The sequence below is a fragment of the Siniperca chuatsi genome, linkage group LG13 (genome assembly GCF_020085105.1).
Source record: "Siniperca chuatsi isolate FFG_IHB_CAS linkage group LG13, ASM2008510v1, whole genome shotgun sequence".
NCBI lineage: Eukaryota > Metazoa > Chordata > Actinopteri > Centrarchiformes > Sinipercidae > Siniperca > Siniperca chuatsi.
In genome coordinates this window covers 17554848-17574999 of record NC_058054.1, presented here as the reverse complement: position 1 = coordinate 17574999, position 20152 = coordinate 17554848, and the positions used below count along the sequence as shown (strand labels likewise).

Sequence of the window (20152 nt, the reverse complement as noted above, 5' to 3'; positions counted from 1 at the left end):
ATCGCAGGTGAATGATGGTCTCCCTACACTGTGTCATATTTTGTGAGTCATTTTGGTCAAACATTATATGATGCATGCTCAGTCAAAGACACTATAAAATGTATGCCAGGATTTTACTGTTTTAAGACAACCACATGCAGAAGAATATCTGTTTTTTAACACAGTGGAAGATTTTATTGTTTCTAAAAATGATGTTCATATGATGTTCATATTATTATGTGTCAAACATTAGGAAATGAAACACTGGGTGAAAGAAAGAGCGTTTTTGATTGTATATTTTTAACATGTGAAGCTAATTTCATAGGGGATATGAAACAAATTTGAAAAAACATGTAGATACAGTAGATATGAAATAAACACTTGTCATCCATAGTTTGAAATTGTGGATTTGATTCATACTTTGGCCAAAGTATGGTATTTCCTTATTTCATTGGGTTCAGGATTATCACCCTCCACCCCTTTTTTTCTTCTCTCACCTTGTGCCAGCAGCAATATTTGATGTATGAAGTGTGTAATTGTGATGAGCTCACTCCTGGACTGAGTGCAGAGACAAATGGGGAAGTGACCCCCACCCTCTTTTTATTTTTACTGTATTTTCCCTTCCTCTCTCATAAGTTATATTTGGATGGTGTGCATTAGTGTGTGTCTGAAAGATCAAGTGAAGGTTAAGCTGTGGATGGCCTACCATGACTTACACTTAAAGTATGTACAGAGAAAAAATGCCATTGTCTGTGCTATTTTCAAAATTGCTGCAAGGTTTAAAAAAAGAAAGAAAAACATTTCAAGTACCCTTTGAATCTTGGAAAGATTTCAGTGAATAGGTGAGCCATTTCTTACAACTAGCTTTCAGTTAAATCAATGACCTATATGTCAAGATAGTCTCGCATGCCAAACTTATCTCTGTTCTACGTTTTTCCAGTGCCAGCACAAGAAAAAGGTCTGAATGAACTCACTGACACAGGTGAAAAAAACAATAGGGGTTATTTACATTTCTTAAACTAGTCAGATTTATCAAGAGTGACACTAAACTGTGCTAGGCTCAGCCATGCTCATATTTCATATAATGCGGTGGAGACATTTTGTATGTAGCTTATTAACTGCCTTATTCACATTTTCGACATTTTGGAAAAGTTTTCTATGATTGCCATCGGCTTGTCAGCTAAGATGATCGCTTGTCATTGTTTCTAACTTAAGCCAGTAACTGAGCGTGTTGAGTCCAACTGATGGCCAGATTCGTGATCGAATTTGCACACAAGAAAGTCAATATCCCTCAATACACAAAATTAAAGAATTTTCACATGTTTAACTTCCACAATTAACCCAATAGATGGAGCTACACTGTCACTAAGAACCATTCAGGCTTAGTCAGAATGAAAACAATACATTTTATCATCCCCTTACACAACAGGAAAGACCCTGTGTTGAACAAACAAAACTACAAAACGGCCAGTTGACCTTGAAGCCTCAGGAAGCCTCCCTCACCTGATACAGCCTGGGGAGATCCAGAGGGAGTAGACGGGGACGGAGGGAAGGTGTTACTGTTTGGGTCTGAAGGATAGATCTGGATACAGAAGGTTTTATTTTTAATTAAATGAAATGCAACTTATTCTTTTACATTTATTATGCTAAAGAAATATGATGAATGAATATATAACATTTAAAGTCTTGTGTGAAAGAATTGCCATAAAAATATATGTATTATATTACTACTTACAGATGCCAGGGCTTTTCCAATCTCATCACCTGAACTTCCAGGTACTACAACTCGATTGGCTTTTGGGGAAGAAAAAAAAAAAGGATTTCAACTAGATTCTATGCTCAATAACAATTCCGCTATAAGACAATATTACATGAAAATATAAAGAGCACTTTTCACGAGGAAAACACATTAAAAGGGTTTACCCATAATGGTGTCAGTGCCAGCGATAGGGGGTGTGTGGCTGGGGACTCCGAAGCTGCTGGAGCCAGAGTGGAAGCTAGTGGGATGGGTCCCGTTCACATCACTGCCATGGAGCGGGTAGTTTTGGGGAGAGAGGGGCAGTGGCTGCCGTTTCTTGGAAGCAAAGAAACCCAATGATTTAAATGCACAACCCGACAGAAGCACTCAATGATGCATTAGTCAAAAAGTTGTCAAAGACCTCATTATGCCTTCATAGAAAAACAAGTCCAAAGTGTGAAGGCAGAGCTCACCAGTCTGTCTTGGGGGTTGATGGCAGTGAAGGGACCATGCTGGCTCAGATGGGGGGAGTTGCCCAGCATGGCAGAATAACCAGGCTGAACCATTGACCTGGCAGAGCCCCATGGATCGGAGGGCGGGTGGAGGCCTTCTGTCAGGGGGCATCCAGCGGAGAAGGGGGGAGCAAGAAGGATGAGGGACAACCAGCCACAGGAGATGAGAAGACAATGAAGGCCACATATGAGACATGTCACATTACTGTGATGACTTCATTCAACTGTGATGCACTATTCAGCACCCAGGCACCACAGGGTGTTCACGGCACCTAGGTTAATCCAGACTTCCTTAAGGATATTAAGGGGAGCTAACTTCACAACCATAAATAAAAGGATATAAAGGAATATTCCAGGTTATTATTATCTATGTGAGTGTCTGATACATTTACCAGCATTTAACAACAAGTGTCTCGGTCAGACTGAACTTTTCAACCCAACATAATGAACAGAAGGAGGTTCTGAAGGCAAATCTTGTTTCGACTGACCTTGCACGTAGAATGGTGGTGGGCAAATGTTTCCTGCCTTGGAGGCTGGGTAGCCAGCATTGTCCCTGTTAAAATCCTCTCCTGAGGCAGATGCATAAACCTACAGAGATACACAGAAAAAAAAGGAGTGGAACTGTTCAGCTCAGTGCTGTCACAAATCACGATATTACTGTAAACAAGCTATATGATCTAACTTGTTGCATGAATAACATGTAGTAAATACTATACATGGCATTTTTTTAGATACTCCTAAGAAAGTACCCTGGGAGCTTCCTTGTACTTAGCTAGGAGAGTGACCACAAATTAACTTTCCTACAAAAATAGCAGCAGGAGTAAAGTTTTCAAACAAAACAAAAAAAGAAGAAAGATATATGTATTAAATACCCGATTAAACACAGATTTAAATCTATTACTATCTGGTTTTACTACTTCATTTAATAAACAGGCTGTTGGAAGACATTTCTACAGACTGGAGCACTGAGCATTATGTATTGAATGTGCAGTGTCAGTGATTTTATTGGGCTCTGTCTCCCATCTCTGTAGGGCTTTTACATATTATCCTGTTAAACAGAAACACACTGAGAATGGCTTACAGATACATAACTCACACTCTTCAACACAGTGAGATGTGACCACACAATGGGACATGCAGTTGGATTTGGTGCATAGTATAATGCGTATAAAGGATCCAATGTACTGAACCACCTTATTATTCTCAATCAAGACTATTCTGGGTGGAAAGCAAGTATCAAACTGTGTCTGCAAAAACTCAAATCCAAATGGACTGAAGTTTTCTTCTATAATTTGATTAAACAGAGAAAAAAAGGAGAGGAAAAAGAGGGGAGAGGAGAAGAGGAACGAAGAGATGCACTCCTAATTACTGAACCATCTGCCGAATCCTGGATGGCAGCCAACTCCACTGGCAGCTGGGATAGAGGGATGGGGAGGGAGAGAGAGAGAGAAAGGGGAGGGAGGCGGCCGGAGGGGGTGGAGGGTGGAGGGGAGGGGGAAGGAAGAAACAGAGAAGAGGAGGAAATAGGGTGCCCAGAGAGCGAGAGTGGGAGGGAAAAAATGAGGTGGAGTAAGAACCATCAAACCCCAGTATGAATTCCCTTCAGTGATCTTATGAGTATACTTGGTAGAGAGGAAGAAATGTGGCCATAAAGTAAAGAGCCTACAAATACAACACGCTATAAATATATGCTGCAAATGAGTGGCTTTTCTTTTTTTCTTTTTTACATCGGTGGTGCAGATACACAGCTGTAAGAGCTGGATGTCCTGTATCGGAGCTATGCTACTGCTCTGCAAGCCAAGGAGAGGCTTAAGATGCCAAATGGAATGTGAAAAGGGGCGTCAAACATGAAAACATGGACTGACTGCAAGGGCTGGGCTATAGTTCAGGGTTGCAACGTTTCTGGATGCTAACACTTACCGAGGAGGGCAGGCCAGGGGGCACCTTTCTGATCTTTTTTGGCTGTGATTCTGAGGGGAGGAAGACAGAGTGAAATCACATAAGCATGCTTACACACACACACATACACAGATCTTAACTCAATGCACAAGTGACTATACAACCACCAATGAAGGGATTCATTTATGCAGCCCCCTTCCTTCTGAATTCCTGCTGAACCAATCTATCCATCTGTCTCGTGACTACTCATTAATGCCTGATCAAAAGGTATTCTAGTCTGATGTTATTCAATGACTTTCCTCATTCAGTACTCACAGCGATTTCACTCTCTTTAACTAAGCAGAAGTGAGATTTTTCAAACACTTTTTAAAACCTCAGCAGGAGAAGTGATGATATACTTAAATATAAATCAGAACAAAGAAAACTTTTTCTGACACAAAGTCTGTGATGAAAGATTTATCTTACAACTGTGTTCAATACTGCTTGAAACCATCCTTTACAAGCTTACCAATGGGGTCCTGTGAGTGTCTCCTGCGAGGGTTGCTTCCCTCATAAGAGGAGTAAAACTGGGAGTTAGACTTCAGGCCAGACGGGGAGAGGGCATTGGGACTGGGCATGGGCATCTCACTGGGCATAAAGCCCTGCTAAAGACAGCATAAAAGAAAGCACAGGCTTATGTTGTTTAAAAGGACAGGTTAAAAGAAATTATTCTGGAAGTAAATTCAGAATGATACAGAAAAAGAAAACTGTCTGAGGGACAGAATTTCTCCAAAAGAGCATGAGCAGAGGTGATACTGTAGGAGAACTGATTTACCTGTGTTGCAAATGACGAGTATGGTCCTCGCTCAGCCTTCCCTGTTAGGAGAAAGGAACATAAAATCGGTCATGATCGTGAAAATAGGGCTTTTAAGTCAGTATTAAATCACAATCTGGCCATTCTCCTTTCTCCATTTGGGTGCCTCCCATCTGCTGTGTGAGTGTATATGATGATGTGTGGTTATTTATGGCTGTGGACAGCAAAACAACAACAAATTGGCCCATTATAAATGGTTCAGGGGCAATTGTACCTAACCTCTGTCCCCTTCCCTGACAGTTAAACAGAGGAGCGCTATAGGCCACCGTAGTCCCAAGGGAGAGCCTTGTTTGTGCATGGGTGCCCTTTACACCCCACACCCCCTCCCGCCTTGAACACACAAACTGCAACACACTAACAAACCCCTCCTCCACATCCTCCCTGATTACCCTGCTCCCTTCATCCATTGCCACCTAAGCATAAACATGGTTTGCCCTAAAGAGATACACTAACCTGTGAGTGGCTTCTCTCAAACAAACAACTCATTGTTTTGGTTCAGTCACACACTCCATTGATATAAACTTGTGTATTTCACGTTCTTCCGTCATTAAGTCCTATTATTAGAAACACTAGCCCCAAATGTCCCTGATTCTCTTTGGTTTTTAAAAAAAGACAATGTGAAAGTTGTGGTGTCTATGCTTCAACAGCTTAGTTCAATTCAAACTTTCTTACCAACAATCCCTGATCCAAACATGGGGGCAGAGGCAATGCCCTCTTGCTCACTGTAAAGGCCTTCTTCTCCATAACCCTGGGGGAAAGACAGGGGAGGCATTAGGAATATAAAAATACATAAATACAAATAAATAAAGCTGAAAGTGTGAATATGGGATTTTTCAGCAGCTACAGGGTTACTATAGTATCACTACTGGATTACCACAAAAATCCATAAATCACATATACCAATATTTATTATTTTACAATTTGGTCTAATGAAAATATGGATTTATTTGTATAAAGGTATGTGTGGAAATTAAGTTAAAGTGAGGACAGATTGACATGTCCGTCAGAATGTAACCTGAGCGGAAACTTTTTAAAGCTTGGCTGAGGTGGAAAAGTTGGCGTATCAATAAAAATAAAATGCAACAGAGTGCGATGGAAACAGACTTAGCGAAAACATCACGACGTACATGAAGCCTGTGACTAACGTCACTCAAGCTTCCACTCCACTGAAGAGACAAAGAATGGCGGCAGACGAAAACATCAAATGTGTGCGGAGCGATGAGGAGACTGTAACCTTCCTCAAATTAATACATGAAATGAACAAAAATTTCATATTTCCATCACGTATTCCACGTGGTTTTCCATCTCTTCAGGTTTGACTGGCACTTTTTTAATTATGTCATATCGTGGCGCCCTCTTCTTCTGCAATGGTTTGACGGTACCGGACTGGAGGATTAGCCAAATGTTTACCTGTTTACCAACTGTTCATCTTGATATTCACTTAACAATAGTGGATGGAAACATTTTCTTATGCAGATTTTCTGAACATTTGGTTAAAATTTGCGCAAGATTTGGATAGAAACTTGGCTGACTACCATAATCCCAAAGTTAGCTTGTGAGCACAATGTTGTTTTGAAGCTGACTCTCAGATGTTTTTGGTGACTACCAAAAGTAAATTCTCAACCTGTGGGAAACACTTCACTATACTATAGTCATCACTATATCAGGTAACAGCGGCTTGTCAATGTCTCCGATGTACATATTTTCTGTTCTGCTCGATAGCAAAAATACCTGAATATGATTATACAACATTAGTTGTTGCATTGACTTTTCATAAGGTGCACAAATAAAGCAGATAAATAAAAGGTAGATCAGTCCACTAGACATAATGTTTAATCTTCCCAAGTTACCCCTGATACCTACCCTGTTCTAGATATCTGGGAAGAACTATGGTCTGGTCTGGCCTTGGCAGTATCAACTTAGAATATCTGGTAATTTAAGTGGTTTAGAGATAAGATCTTAAACCTTCTAAATTGCTGGTAGATTTAATTTGGGCTGCTCCAATAACTGCAAACATGTTTGATATTAGTAAGAATCTGGACAGTAACTTTAAGGTGTTTTGAGCTGGACTCACAATACAAACCAACTATGTTTGAGATATTTACAGATTAATGAGACAGACTAATGTTTGTGATAGAGCTAGTGCATAGCTCCCTCCGAAAAGACAATCTTCATACTATTGTGTAATGTGCCATTATTTTATCATTCGGTGTGAATATGTTTACGCTGTTGTTCGTAGGTCATGTGTAAAATATTTCCTGATGTGTGTAATCCATCTAGTAAACTCCTATAATCTGAGCATGGTCTTAGCAGTCAAGTGTATTAAACTACAGGTGTGGAACCAGGTGACAACTTACTATTTACCTATGACCAGACTGGTGCTGTGCCAGTGGTCAAACGTAGGTTGAAAACTTTATCATCCCATGTCATACATTATGTGTGTGTGATTTTTCTTGTGTGAAAGGGGTATAAATTACGTGATCACCCAAATTTGTGTTTCACTCAAGCTCAATAGCATGACCTCTACATAGCCAGATTCAATGTAGTAGGTGAGGATAAACCATACCCTTCCCTGGTTGAAAGATGGATTGTTCTGTTGTCCTGGCCCCCAGGGACTGGGCCCATTCCTCTCATCCATACCTGGAAGACAAAGAACTGAGTTAGGCCTATTAACCACTAAAAGGCAGACACATTCTTAACAGGGATTTAAGCTTAGGCTTTGCAAAACTAAGTCTAACTTCTGAGAATGATGAAGTTGACCTGCTTTGATACAGACTTTTCAGGTTGCTCAGAAGTAACCTCCATTGAGGAGCTTCACTTCACAGCTCACACAGAGACAGCATAGTGACAGCGCTGTCACATAGTGTGGATATGAGTTGTAGGAAGTTTGAATAATTAACACCCAGTATGAGGCTCCTAGAATCATACTCAACATTCTTCATTCTCCCACTCCACTCCTTTACATTTTCCATGGCAACAGTCATCCATCCCCCATCTATTCTCTCACATTTGGCCTACACCTTCACCTTAACACAGACGCGAGATCTCAGTCTTACATAGTTGACACACGTTAACCCTGGTCACAGCACTTCAGCTTTCACAGAGGTGAATGTGTTTGAAAGGAGTGATTTTAAAGATTGGTGAAGCAGAAATTCCTGCCCGTCCCCTTTCTCTCAATCTCCTCTCGTACTGCAACACAGCATCTCTGGGGGAAAGCTGAAGCTTAATTGCATACTGATTTGCATAATTGTGCATATTAATGAAGCTCAGCTCTATGAATATTCATATTTTTGTTTTGTTGTCTAATTAAAAAGCGGAGAGGGGAGAGAGGAGGGGGGTGGAGGCGGGATAGAATCATGACAGGATCAGCAGTAGAACAGAATGATGGGTCCACAGCGCTGAGAGCTGCTAGATTGCCGTGACAACTGTGATCTATAAACACGACACCAGCAGAATAAGAGATGAAGGAGACAATGTCTTGTCCCCTCTCTATGGCTGACTGTCACTCTCCACGTCAATCAAAGACGATAAAGAAAATGCATGAACCATTTGTTTCCACTGTAAATCATCAGTACCCAAGCTCCAGACAACAAAAGGCTCCAATTCAATGTTTTGTGTTCATGACTGCATTACACTTCTGTTCAGATGTGGATTACAAATTGTTTTTTTGACAGTGAAACTGACAGAAAAAGCTAATCATAAACTGTATATTCAAGGAGTTTATTTTACTTACTCTGTCATTAATACTAAATTTAAATAAACCAGTTACCGTGTCAAACAAACAGTATTGCAAAATAAAATGTTAGTTTACAGACAAGTGGAACAAGCTTTAATTTAGCATATCAGAACAGTCAAAAGCTAATTAGTGAGACATAAACATGTGGCATTTTCACCCTCTTTAGCAGGACTGAGGATTGTAAGGAATTCATTCCACAAATAGCAGGATGTATATAGCACTTTACAGAAAACTAACTCCACAACCTCTCTTGTATAAGAATACCTAAGAATACCACTCAAGTGTAGGGTTAATTCGGAAACAATGGATTGCGTGGAGGAAATAATGGGAGGATTAATGTAAATATTCACACATTAAGGAATGGAATTATGGGATAAATGTTTAAGACATGAGAGAGTGGAAATAAGATGAACTAAGAGGCGTTAAAAAAATAATTCAAACTAATGTAAATTAACCCACGTATTCTTTCTAATTAACTGATCTGATGATAAGCAGATGAACAAAACTGAGTGGACTCCCTTTAATTAATTGGAAATTTGAGCTGACTTTCAGAATTGCTTCCATGAATCCTGACAACCCTATTTAAAGAATTTAAACTCTAAAAATCGATAGTGATATTGTACAGGGGTTTCTATCATTGTGTTTACTGTATCGTGTATTTCTATGAATGCACTGGAATAATAATAAGTTCCCTATACACACAAATCTACTGTGGTTTCAACCAGTAAAACAGTAGAATTAAAAAACATGCACATACACATGCAAACACACACACATATACACACAGTATGTCCAGGCAATCCTGCTCTGTTATGTTATTTATATATATATATATATATATATATATATATTATTACATACTAAGTGTAAGCCTTTCTTGTCACTTAGGGTATTTTATTAATGTGGTCCAGAAAAACTAGGCTTGCCTGGTTGTCTCCTCCGAATTCCAACTTGTTTTCTTGAGCCTTGCTTGTGTGATTCTTGTGTCATTTCAGGTGGTTGGATAAATATGGCTCCTAACGCAGCTCAAAAAGTAAATAGTTTTAACAGTATCATTGTCATCATCAAATGTGACCCTTTTTTCAAATCACGCACAATGTTTTGTTTTTGTCTGTGACCAACTTTTTAATTTAATTTAGTTTGGTGAAGTTACCGGAATATAACACAAAAGAATGCACACATATAAGGACAACAGACTCTATAATTAAATACCTGCATTCAATCTGATCAAAAATTCAGACAAGATGTATCAACATCACTGTCTTGGGTCTTTACAATTTCGAAATAACAACACAAAAAAGGCCCGTAACCACTAACCCCTTATGTCCCTATACCCCTACCTATAATAAAAGCACTATCAAATTATTATGTGTTTAAAATATGAAACACATGTTTGTAACACATGATTTTCATGTTGTAAAAAGGACCACAATGTTTTTTGTCAGAACTGGATAAGTTTGTTTCCTCTTCCTCACTATCTCCAGTAGGGATTCCTCGATATGGACTAATTTTGTTCTAGTTATTTCTTTTCCTTTGAAGCTTTTTAGTGTGCAGTGTTTTTTCTTTCATCTTCATCTTAAATTTTCACCCATTATAGTTTTTGTCTCTGTCCCCTTCGCCTGTGCACAGTTCATTAAGTGGTATTCTGGGAAGAAATTGGGGAGTGCCTGAACAGATCACACTTTTGTTGCAGCAAGAATCATTATCATGTATAAATGAGATTTCTTTGAATCACAAAATGACACAGAATTCTGTGTCATTTTTACAAAATGATTTCCATTAGAGCCATGAGAAGTGCCAAAACCATGAGAAAACCATGAGTAGTGCACGACTCAGACAGACTACCAGGACTGGAAAGAGAAAAATGAAGAAAAGGGTGAGTAACATCAGACAAATTCTCTGGTGAACCCCAATGCACTTCTCCTCCCAGCATGTAACGCCCCTTTAAGCATGGCTAGTCTATAATTACACAGGAAGAGATACTGGAAACAGACAGCCAGCCTGAGTCATAGGCTTCATGAGCAAAACACCGGCACATACATTGACCAAACTTGCAGACATGTCTTGGTTTTTATAGGACCACTGCCCCAGGCACCTATAACCAAGTGTGCCGTTTTGTCTACACACCTTCTTCCTTCCCTTGGCAAAGTGAGTCACAAAGACACAAAGCATGATGTCAGATAAAATCTCAAGAGAGTAAACACTGTTAATGAAATATCGAACAATGTACAATTACACAGGCATGGCTGTTTTAACCCATGAGTCACTGGAGACTTCACAAACACAATACAGTGTGCCATAACCCACTAACAAATACAGCTTACATTTGAATGTCCTAGTTCTGACACTGTGTGAAATTACATACATTTCAACAGCAATATGTGCCAGGAATAGCAAGTCTACTTGTGAGTTTAACATTAACCTGAAGTCTTTGTGATTCACTAACATCTGAACATTTCATGCAAATTTAAAACTCCTCTTCTGCATTTCAGCTCATACCAAAGTTTAAAAATACATTTAAGGATTCTCGGTTTCAAAAGACCAAAAAATGAAAGTGCACGGAAAATTACTTTAACTCACTAGTGAAGAGGATTGAACAGGCACATAAGACCAGATCAGAGATATTATCATCACTGAAGGCTCTAAAAGGGAGGTTCCCCATAGCCACACATGTTAAACCTTCACATATCCCAAACCTTAACCATACTGGGAAAAAAGGCTTCTAGCTGACTCTATAAGGAAAACATGTGGCAGCTGCTCCACAAAAAGCAGGAATACAGTGTGACCAAGTCAGGTTCTTAAATAACCAGAAAAACAGAAAAGAATTTATAAGACCAAATTTACTACATATAGACATACACAAATCTTTCACTGAGGTGCATTTTTCTCTGAAATTATTCTTTTAGCCACATATACTATACGTGACTATCCTGCAGTACTGATCTGACCTATCACACCGTCAAAGTATCTAAGGTAAAATGTATGTTCTTATACTACATGGAATAGCTTAACGTTTTGGGAAATACGCTTTCTTTCTGATAGGTAGTATAGGTGTAGTATAGGTTTCTGTACAGGGTTGATGGTACCAAACTTGGCAATCTCACTGTGACGACAAGACTTCAGGAAGTCACAGTTGTTCACCAAGCAATAGTTATAGCACATAACTACTTCTAAAACCACAAATTGTCATTTTTACATTTCTGTTTGTATACAGATTAAACAAACAAGATAAAACTTGTTAATTAGTAAGCTTTAGAGATGTTGGTAGGCGTATTTCTGAACTTTGGAAAGAGCCAGGCTAGCCATTTGCCCCTGCTTTCAGTCTCAATGCTAAGCTAATCACTTCCTGGCTCCAGCTTCAGAGCTAACACACAGACATGAGAGTGGTAGAGATCTGGAAAGAACGCAAATATGCGTATTTCCCAGATATGTTGAACTATTCCCTTAAAGTGATACAGAGATACTGTATACGTTTCTATGGACTTCGTAAGACTTTTTTTCCTGCTGTTAAAATTTGTCACTATGGGAATCCACTGTAAATAACATGAATTAACGCAGACCACAGTAGCTGTTCTTCATGAAGAAGCAAACAACATTTTTGTGTTTTGTGTTTGAGTGTTTGATACTCAAGAGGGATGGAGTATAATTTTGAGGCTGGGGGACAATTCCATGAGCAGCCGTTGGATTGATGACATCAATGTGTCTCTTTCGTAAGCACACACCTTGCCGTGACAAAAGAACATGTAAGTGGCCCTCAGAAGAAATAGAGCCCCCCATACCCCACCCTGCCAACGCTTGCCTTGTCTTTCATCTTAGCTTCAATATCCTGTTTCATTTCTATTGCCAGCCAAAAGATCTACAGCATTTCTAGAGATAGAAAGGTGACAGAGAAAGGTTCACGTGGGGCAAGTGGATCTTCTACAGTAGGAATAGACATAGACAGGTAGACATTTTATTATTATTTTTTTTAAATCTAACCACTTTTTGTGTATGACAGCAATACAAAAAAGGGCCCAGATTCTTTTGAGTATCTCTGAGGCTGTTTGTTTCTAGTAAGCTACATGCCTGTCTTAAAACTAACTGTAAGGGCTAGGCTGGTAAAGTTGATGATGATGGATATTAGTGCTGGGTGAAAATGAGTTATGTAAAGGGGGAAAGTAGGGTACGAGATTATAGGACAAGTGAATACACTTTTTCACAGTAAACAGAGGAGATTAATAGGGCTGTTCCCATCCACCCCCACCCTCTGCCTTTGTCCCCAAGTGATTGAATGGCAACAGCTGAGAAGGTGAGGGAAGGGACACCTGCAAGGCGAGGAAGTGTAGAGGAGATGACGCTTGATCTACATAACATAAAATAACCTGGCAATCTTTCCTGAGGTTCCTTCCAATAATCTGTGATCTGAAACACAATTCATGAGAAGAAGTGGAGAACAGGAACAAAACACTATGAATGAATGAGGGTGGAGAAGTAGTAGTACAAGAGATGTACAAGGGAGCATTACAAACCAATAAGTACATTTCAACATTAGCTTTAGGTGAGAGGAAAAAAGAGAAGGTGAAATTTTCTTTTCTTTGTCATAACATTTTACTGACATTTCTTTTTTTAATCAAGAGAATCATTTCCATAAGAACAGAGCATTTATTTTATTTGGGATGCAAAATAATAGATAGCCAGAGAGTAAAGTAAATCAGAAAGAAAGAAAATCATTAAAAAAAAAAGAAAGAAAGAAAAAGTAAATTATTTATTTTTGTCTTACCCGTACCTCCAAACTGACTGCTGGCGAGAGTAGTCGGCCGGTTCTTGCCATTTGAAACGGGAGGCTCAAACATCTAAAACGAGAGACATGAAACTGTACTAAAAACCGTGCAAGTCCATCTATGACTTTGCTGAGCTGTATCCTCTTCACGTCAAGATTGATTAGGCGGTCATTTAAACTATCCTATTTAGCCAACAGCTACAAAGGCATGAAGCAGTCTACACATTCCAGCTTTGACTGAGTGACTGCTTAAATTAAAGTGACACAACAGACATAAAAAAAGTGGCTGATGTATGCGCTGCAATCTTTCAAACCCTGACTGGCTGACCCATTCATGCACTGATAGTCATTCACATTTCAACCTACTTGACAATTGTTCAGGGCTTATTATGAAAGTAATCTGTCATTCTGTGAGCATAAAATGGACTGTATAGGATGCATACTCGACAAGTTCAAGCAATCTTCAGAGAGATCTTACCGCGCTAAAATCCAGCAAGTCGTTGAGCTCCTTGTCAGTTTCCACTGCAGCCATTCTCTGCTGCTGTTCACTTGGCACTTTCAGTCTCAGCAAGCGACTACAAGCAGAGGTAAGGAGAATATAAGTATATTTCACCCATTTGTAAGAGGGTAGAGCTGGAAGTAGAGCTATATTTTTCCAAATGCAAGTATCATAGTTTTTCCATTACCTCAAGAATGTGACAATCTTGTGGGTATGACTATTGGTGCTTTACACAATAACAAATAATATGGGTTCGGAGAAAAATGTGGCTACATAAACCAAGCAGTTCGATGCATTCACTGTTTATTTCACTCAGCTAGAACAGCCCACAAAAAAGTTTAGGAAATTGTATTACTTTGCTGTTTTGCAGCCTTTAAATATTTTCTAATTAATTTAACAAATAAGGTCATATTTTCATAGTTTTCTTCATCATTCATATCAGTTGTGACAAAATTTTACTCACCAGTTGCTGAGATATCAGGACACAACACCGCCAGAAACAGCTATGCACACATGGGGCCACCACATAAGCAATAATACAGGTTTTAAACAAGTACAGTTTAACATATTATCTAAACCACTTTGAAATGGAAATTAAAATTAAAACTAACATTGAAATGTGGACGTAGCAAAACTGATTCATGGTTCAAACTTGACCTACTGTGTTTATGATAGAGGTGCAGGTACGCAGTTATATAATGCAATGGGCAACTGGACATTAGAGGTGTCTTCCTGTTCATATACAAATCAGTGGTTCAGATAATATAGATAAACTAGAGACTTGTTTAAACCTGTCTGAGTGCCTGTGGTGTTGCCTCTTCCATTGTAAAGTTGTGTCTAGTAGTGTTGGTATTTCCCCATATCTCAACAATAAAGCTGGTAAATAAAATGTTGTCATAAACAACAGGATGGCAATGAGAGTAAGACAGAGATTGTAAAAAAATTATCTTATGACAAATGTTACAATAAACAACTTGAGACAGTGTGTAGACCAATTTCTCCCAGCTTTACACAGTAGATAATTATTCAGGTGGATGACTCAAAAGCATTCAATTTGCTCAATGCAACAGTGAGAAAAGTCAATTACACGACATGGTGGGGAGCCTGACATAGGCCTACATAACCTACAAAGCTACCCAGTCAGCTTTTCATAGTGAATCACTCGGACTCAGGTAATCTTTTTTACCAAGGATAGTTAAACCTGAATAACTATTTTCTACATTGTAAGATAGAATTACCATTGTCGTAGCACATTTTTCAGAGTATTGACCAAGTAATGAAAACTCAAGCCAGTTCTAAGTTTCATGGATGACTATGGCCCTGTTTATACCTGGCATTAACAGGCGTCTTGGGTGATCCGATCACAAGTGGACAGCTCCAAGTACGTGAGTTCACACCTGGCATTAGAATGCGTGTCCACATGCGTCTCAAGTGACCACTTGTGATGGCATGTCACTTCCCTGCTCTATATGCAAATAAACCTGTACATTATGCGTTGTTGTTTTTAACCTGAATTTGATGAATTTACTGTTGAGCAGACCACAAATGAAACAAGAATTAGGTTGGAAAAACGACAGACGCCACCAGAGCGGAGTGTTTCTGGGGACCAGACCTCACTGATTACAGTACAAAAACACAACTTTATTCATTGATTTTGGTGAAACTGGATCATATTTTATGGAGAAAATATTTTCTGGTTTCCCCTCTGATGTCCTCCAGCTGCTCTGCCTCAACTCTCGGAGATTTACGGAGTTTCCTGATGGACAGATAGCTTTTCTTGTTGCTAAAGTAACCGCTAACTGCTGCTAGCTGCCATTAGCTAGTTAGCTGGGCAGCTAGTGGTCCTATTAGCTTTAAAGCATAAATAAAGCTTTATTAGCTTTATTAAACATCCTCCTAGCAGTCCAAAGCTCCTGTGCTAATAGGCGGAAACACCAACACTCCCCTGGTGCTCCAAGCTCCCAGTCCAGGCAGAGTCAGCTAGCATTAATAGGACTGCTAGCTGCATGGCTAACTGAGCTAACTAGTTAACAGTTAGTGGTTACTTTAGCAACAAGTAAAGCTATCTGTCCATCAGGAAACCACGTAAATCACTGAGAGTTGAGGCAGAGCAGCCAGAGGACATCAGACAGCATAATTTGTGTGTACTCCATCCACGAGAATCCGTTTTGCCTGTTTTCGTGGCTTCTTGTTGTTCTGCACTTCAATATGACGCCGTTGGTGTGCAAATGACTATGTACTTCTGCTTAAGCAGAGGACGTTGGTTGAGTGGGTGGTCGAGATTAATTGAGTAATCAGATAACAAATACTTTTGCTCTATTAAAGAGCAATAGTAAATATGCAAAAGAAAATAAGACAGGTCTCTTAAAATGAACAACTAATTGGTTTCATTTTTAGAAAGATATACATTTTTACTGCTTAGATTGCATACAAATATATTGTATGTCAAAACTAAACTCATTTAGTGCATTTAAGTGCCATATTACATTCTGGGATTTAAAGAAAACATGTTCTGAAATGCAAAAACAAACAACTTTTGCTTAAAAAAAAAAGTATATATATATATATATATATATATACTTAAGTTTCAGAACTACAAGTTTCAACCCAACTACAACTCAGGCATAATGTAAGCCTTTTCTGTCTTCTTTGAGGCATTAGTAGGAGGAAAAAACAAGTGGATAGGAACTGTGACTATCCTTATAACATGACTGAAGCTCAGGCTTTCACAAATTGATTTCCTTTTATTTTCTGTGGTTATTTTCTTGAACAAAACCTAGCTAACTTAGGGACATCATTACTAGCCACCACACTGATTTACGTAACTAGCCATTACATATAGCCATAATTAGCGTAGCCTACATTCTTTACCAGCCTTCATATACCTTGTGTCGGATCCCTCGCTATTTTCTCTCTCTTCCTCCTCTTTGTAACCCACTCTGTCAAATCACACCAAAGACGCTCTGAACCGTCTCTGAACACACACCGCGTGAGCGCGTTGTGCAACAGTAATAATCATTTACGTGAAACACAATGTACTGTATGTAATTATATGGATTAAATGAAGCTTCGATGTAATTAATCTGCATTGATGATTTTTAGTAACTCGAGAAATTGTTTCAGCCCTAATCTCAATGCGTCTTGGGTGCATTCACACCTGTACTTAGAGCTGTCCACTTGTGATTGGATCACCCAGGAAGCATGTTAATGCCAGGTGTAAACAGGGCCTATGGTTCAGCCACAGGTATCACTGCACTTGTGGTTAGTCAGTCCATGGACTCAGTCAGCTTCTTCTACCTTAAAAACCAACCTGCTCTAACAGCTCTTTTGAAAAACCTGTAGAGTAATAACACGGCATGCTCAACTCTCAAATCGGCAATGTACTGTAGGACCAGTCTGTATCAAAGCAAATGCAGGCCATGTGTGTAAAACATCTAAATAAGTATCATTTCTACATGAGGTGGGCACTTTGAGAGACACTTTGCAATACTAAAGCACTGCAGTAAATACCAGCTGGGGGAAATCGTAATGTTTTTTTATTTTGTTTGTAGTGAGAGGTGTTGATTAAATTCATTAATGAATTTGTGATGCAGTCAAGCAAATATACAATTAAGTGTTGTTCAGTTAGTGTTGTTGAGGGTATACTTATGGCCACTGTTCCTCTAAGCTAATGCAGTTTTCCTGAGTTTAGAATATGTTGTCATTATTTTGAGACTTTTTCCTTTGCCACTTAAAAAAAATTGTGTAAAAAATATTGTGAGTACCAGCAATATTGCCTGAACTGCTGGTGCATCAACTGGTAAGACTGCAAAATTATATGGAGTGTCAAAATAAAAACATTGGAAAACTATGTTGTCAAAAGAGAACATTGGTTACAGACATCTGCCACCAACACTGACATAAAGACACTTTGATATTTAATTAACACTACAAACTATAACTTTGAAAATGTCTATAAGATTGATTAATAAGATTGGATTGTAGCATGTTTCTGTTATTTTGTCCATTGTTTTGTTTTGTTGCAAGTAGAATCTTAAACAATTTAAACATTTAGGTGGGGGATGTATATTTTTCAGAGTCATGAGCTTAAGTACATCAGTATCAGTTTCAGGGGATGACTAGAGATTCGCTTTTAGTCTTAAATAACACACTAGAAACAGGAAAAGCCAATTAGTTTCAGTTATTTGAGTTATTCGTGGGAACTACAAAAGTATTACCCATCACATTAAAATGTATCTAATTTTTACACGAATGTTTCATGCATTAAAGGAGTGCTACGTTTACCAGTGGTACTCCTGGAAATATTGTGAGTAATATCACTTCATTGTTTATAATCAAGTAAAACCGGGACAAAGACCAAAAATCAGCAACTTGTCTACACTGCTAACTCATAAAACAACTGTATCCGACTCTAAAGGCAGGAAAAGATGCAACCACTAGATCAAGTCTAACGGACAAATACTGGTACAACGGGTAATAAAACAATTAAACAGTACCGAGTAATGAGAAATGTGTTATTAAATAAGAACAAGCCAAAATATTTTGACACTACCTAATCTAGTCATTTCTGTCTCTCATTGAGCTGAGGTCAAAATGGGGGATAAGTGTTTAGCCCCTCCTAACAAATGGAAGTTGCATACGCTTGTCTTGAGCACCCCCACCTTCGGCCTGCCCATTTGGAGAAAAGTTTTAAGGCAGAAATAACCACACATCTTATACCTGCCGTCAAATAAAAGACCGTCTGGTATCACCAGCCTGTGTTTTCATGGCTCATCTGTAGATTAAAATCCTGCGGGACGTTTAAAAAGGACCTAAAAACCTGTTGCCTGCCCTCACGTCGAGCAGGAGAATGGGACACTAATGAACACAAAGACTCGGGCCACCAAAGTTTCAGTTGAGTGGAGAAAATGCAGCAAAATAAGAGTCAACGTCAAAATTTCATTAAAGAATCGTAAAAAAATGTATCATAAATGATGCAGTATGGAATAAATAAGGCTTTAGCTGCATTCTTGTTGCTTGTTACAGTGGTGGTTTGTTGTTGGTAGAGGGGGGTGTAAAATAATACCCCCCCCGTTATACTTTTAACTAGGGTTTGCTTTCATTACACTATTTTGTGGTTTTTAATTAAGAGTACGGTGATCTAACGTTCGGCTACATTAGCGAAACCCTAAAATCTTGATAACAGGTGGAAGAGATTAGCATTTTAGCAACAAACAGGAATGTTAACGTTACAGCTAAAGCAAACCAACAACGTCTGGCTATGTTAACGTTTCACGGCTAGCTAACGTTCATGCATTTGTTACTAGAAAACCTACATACTATTACTACAGACAGCAAAATCCCGGGGGAGCTAACGTTAACTCTGTCTGGTAGTATGTTAATGTGCTGTAACGTTATAGCCCATTGAGGTGAACAAAGAAGTCTTTTCCACCGCACATAAGCTAGTAATACTCAGTAGTAACACGACAAGCTCGCTGAGGCCGAAGGGACGAAAATCCGAGACCCCGCTTTTCCCGGCTGTGCCACTCGGCACAACTTGAACGATGCGCTTAAAACTTGATCATTACTCCGGTTACAACGCGACAGACAACTTCTGTTTTACATGCATATGTTTGTTATGAATGCGTACTTATCCACATATTTACCTGGATTCAATTATGTGGCATCCAACAGGGAGATATCAACGGCTGGAGTAGAGAGAAAAACAAAGTTGGGGATCGGATCCTTCCCCCCGTGGTCCGGACTGTGGGCTTGATGAAAATGAGAAAAGACAATATGAACCACTCCTCCGTCTCGTCGTCGTCTTTGTCACGAAGCTGAAAACACGTCTCCTACACAAACCATAACTCTTGAGTTACCCCCGTTTCCTTACTGTTAGAGAAATTGTAACCATTTCATTTTCCAAGTAGACATTTTAACAGCCTCCACATTGTCGGTTCCAAAGGAGTATCACTCCGCACCACAGCCTACGGGAGGCCATGGACGCTGAAACATCAGCGGTGTCCAATCTCAACTAAAACGACGTAACCAAACAAAGCAGGGTTCAACACAATTTGTATTTACGCGGCGACTATCTTAAATACCACAAAATGTCACTGTTTTGTGGATGTAAACGAGATACAAAATGATCGGAGTACCAATTCGCGGGGATCTATGTCGACTGGCGGATGAGCACAG

The 20152-nt window shown here is 39.2% G+C and overlaps 1 protein-coding gene across 7 annotated transcripts in view; it reads right to left on the bottom strand.

Moving 5' to 3' along the window:
* Positions 1-20152, bottom strand: part of tcf3a (transcription factor 3a) — a 27640-nt gene extending 7488 nt beyond the window's left edge. The window contains exons 1-14 of one of the 7 annotated variants that reach the window (XR_006380314.1): positions 19848-20151; positions 19621-19725; positions 13955-14051; positions 13477-13549; positions 7548-7621; positions 5654-5729; positions 4943-4983; positions 4637-4772; positions 4150-4199; positions 2718-2817; positions 2191-2327; positions 1903-2053; positions 1715-1773; positions 1483-1561 (exon numbers count right to left, since the gene is read on the bottom strand). Coding sequence is in view for 5 of the 7 variants with exons in the window: in XM_044218240.1 (XP_044074175.1) it covers positions 1483-1561; positions 1715-1773; positions 1903-2053; positions 2191-2327; positions 2718-2817; positions 4150-4199; positions 4637-4772; positions 4943-4983; positions 5654-5729; positions 7548-7621; positions 13477-13549; positions 13955-14008 (1030 nt within the window). In the remaining 2 variants the exon portion in view is untranslated. Of the gene's footprint in view, positions 1-1482; positions 1562-1714; positions 1774-1902; positions 2054-2190; positions 2328-2717; positions 2818-4149; positions 4200-4636; positions 4773-4942; positions 4984-5653; positions 5730-7547; positions 7622-13476; positions 13550-13954; positions 14052-19620 lie in introns of all 7 variants that reach the window. The other 6 variants (XR_006380315.1, XM_044218240.1, XM_044218239.1 and 3 more) reach the window with 6 other exon arrangements.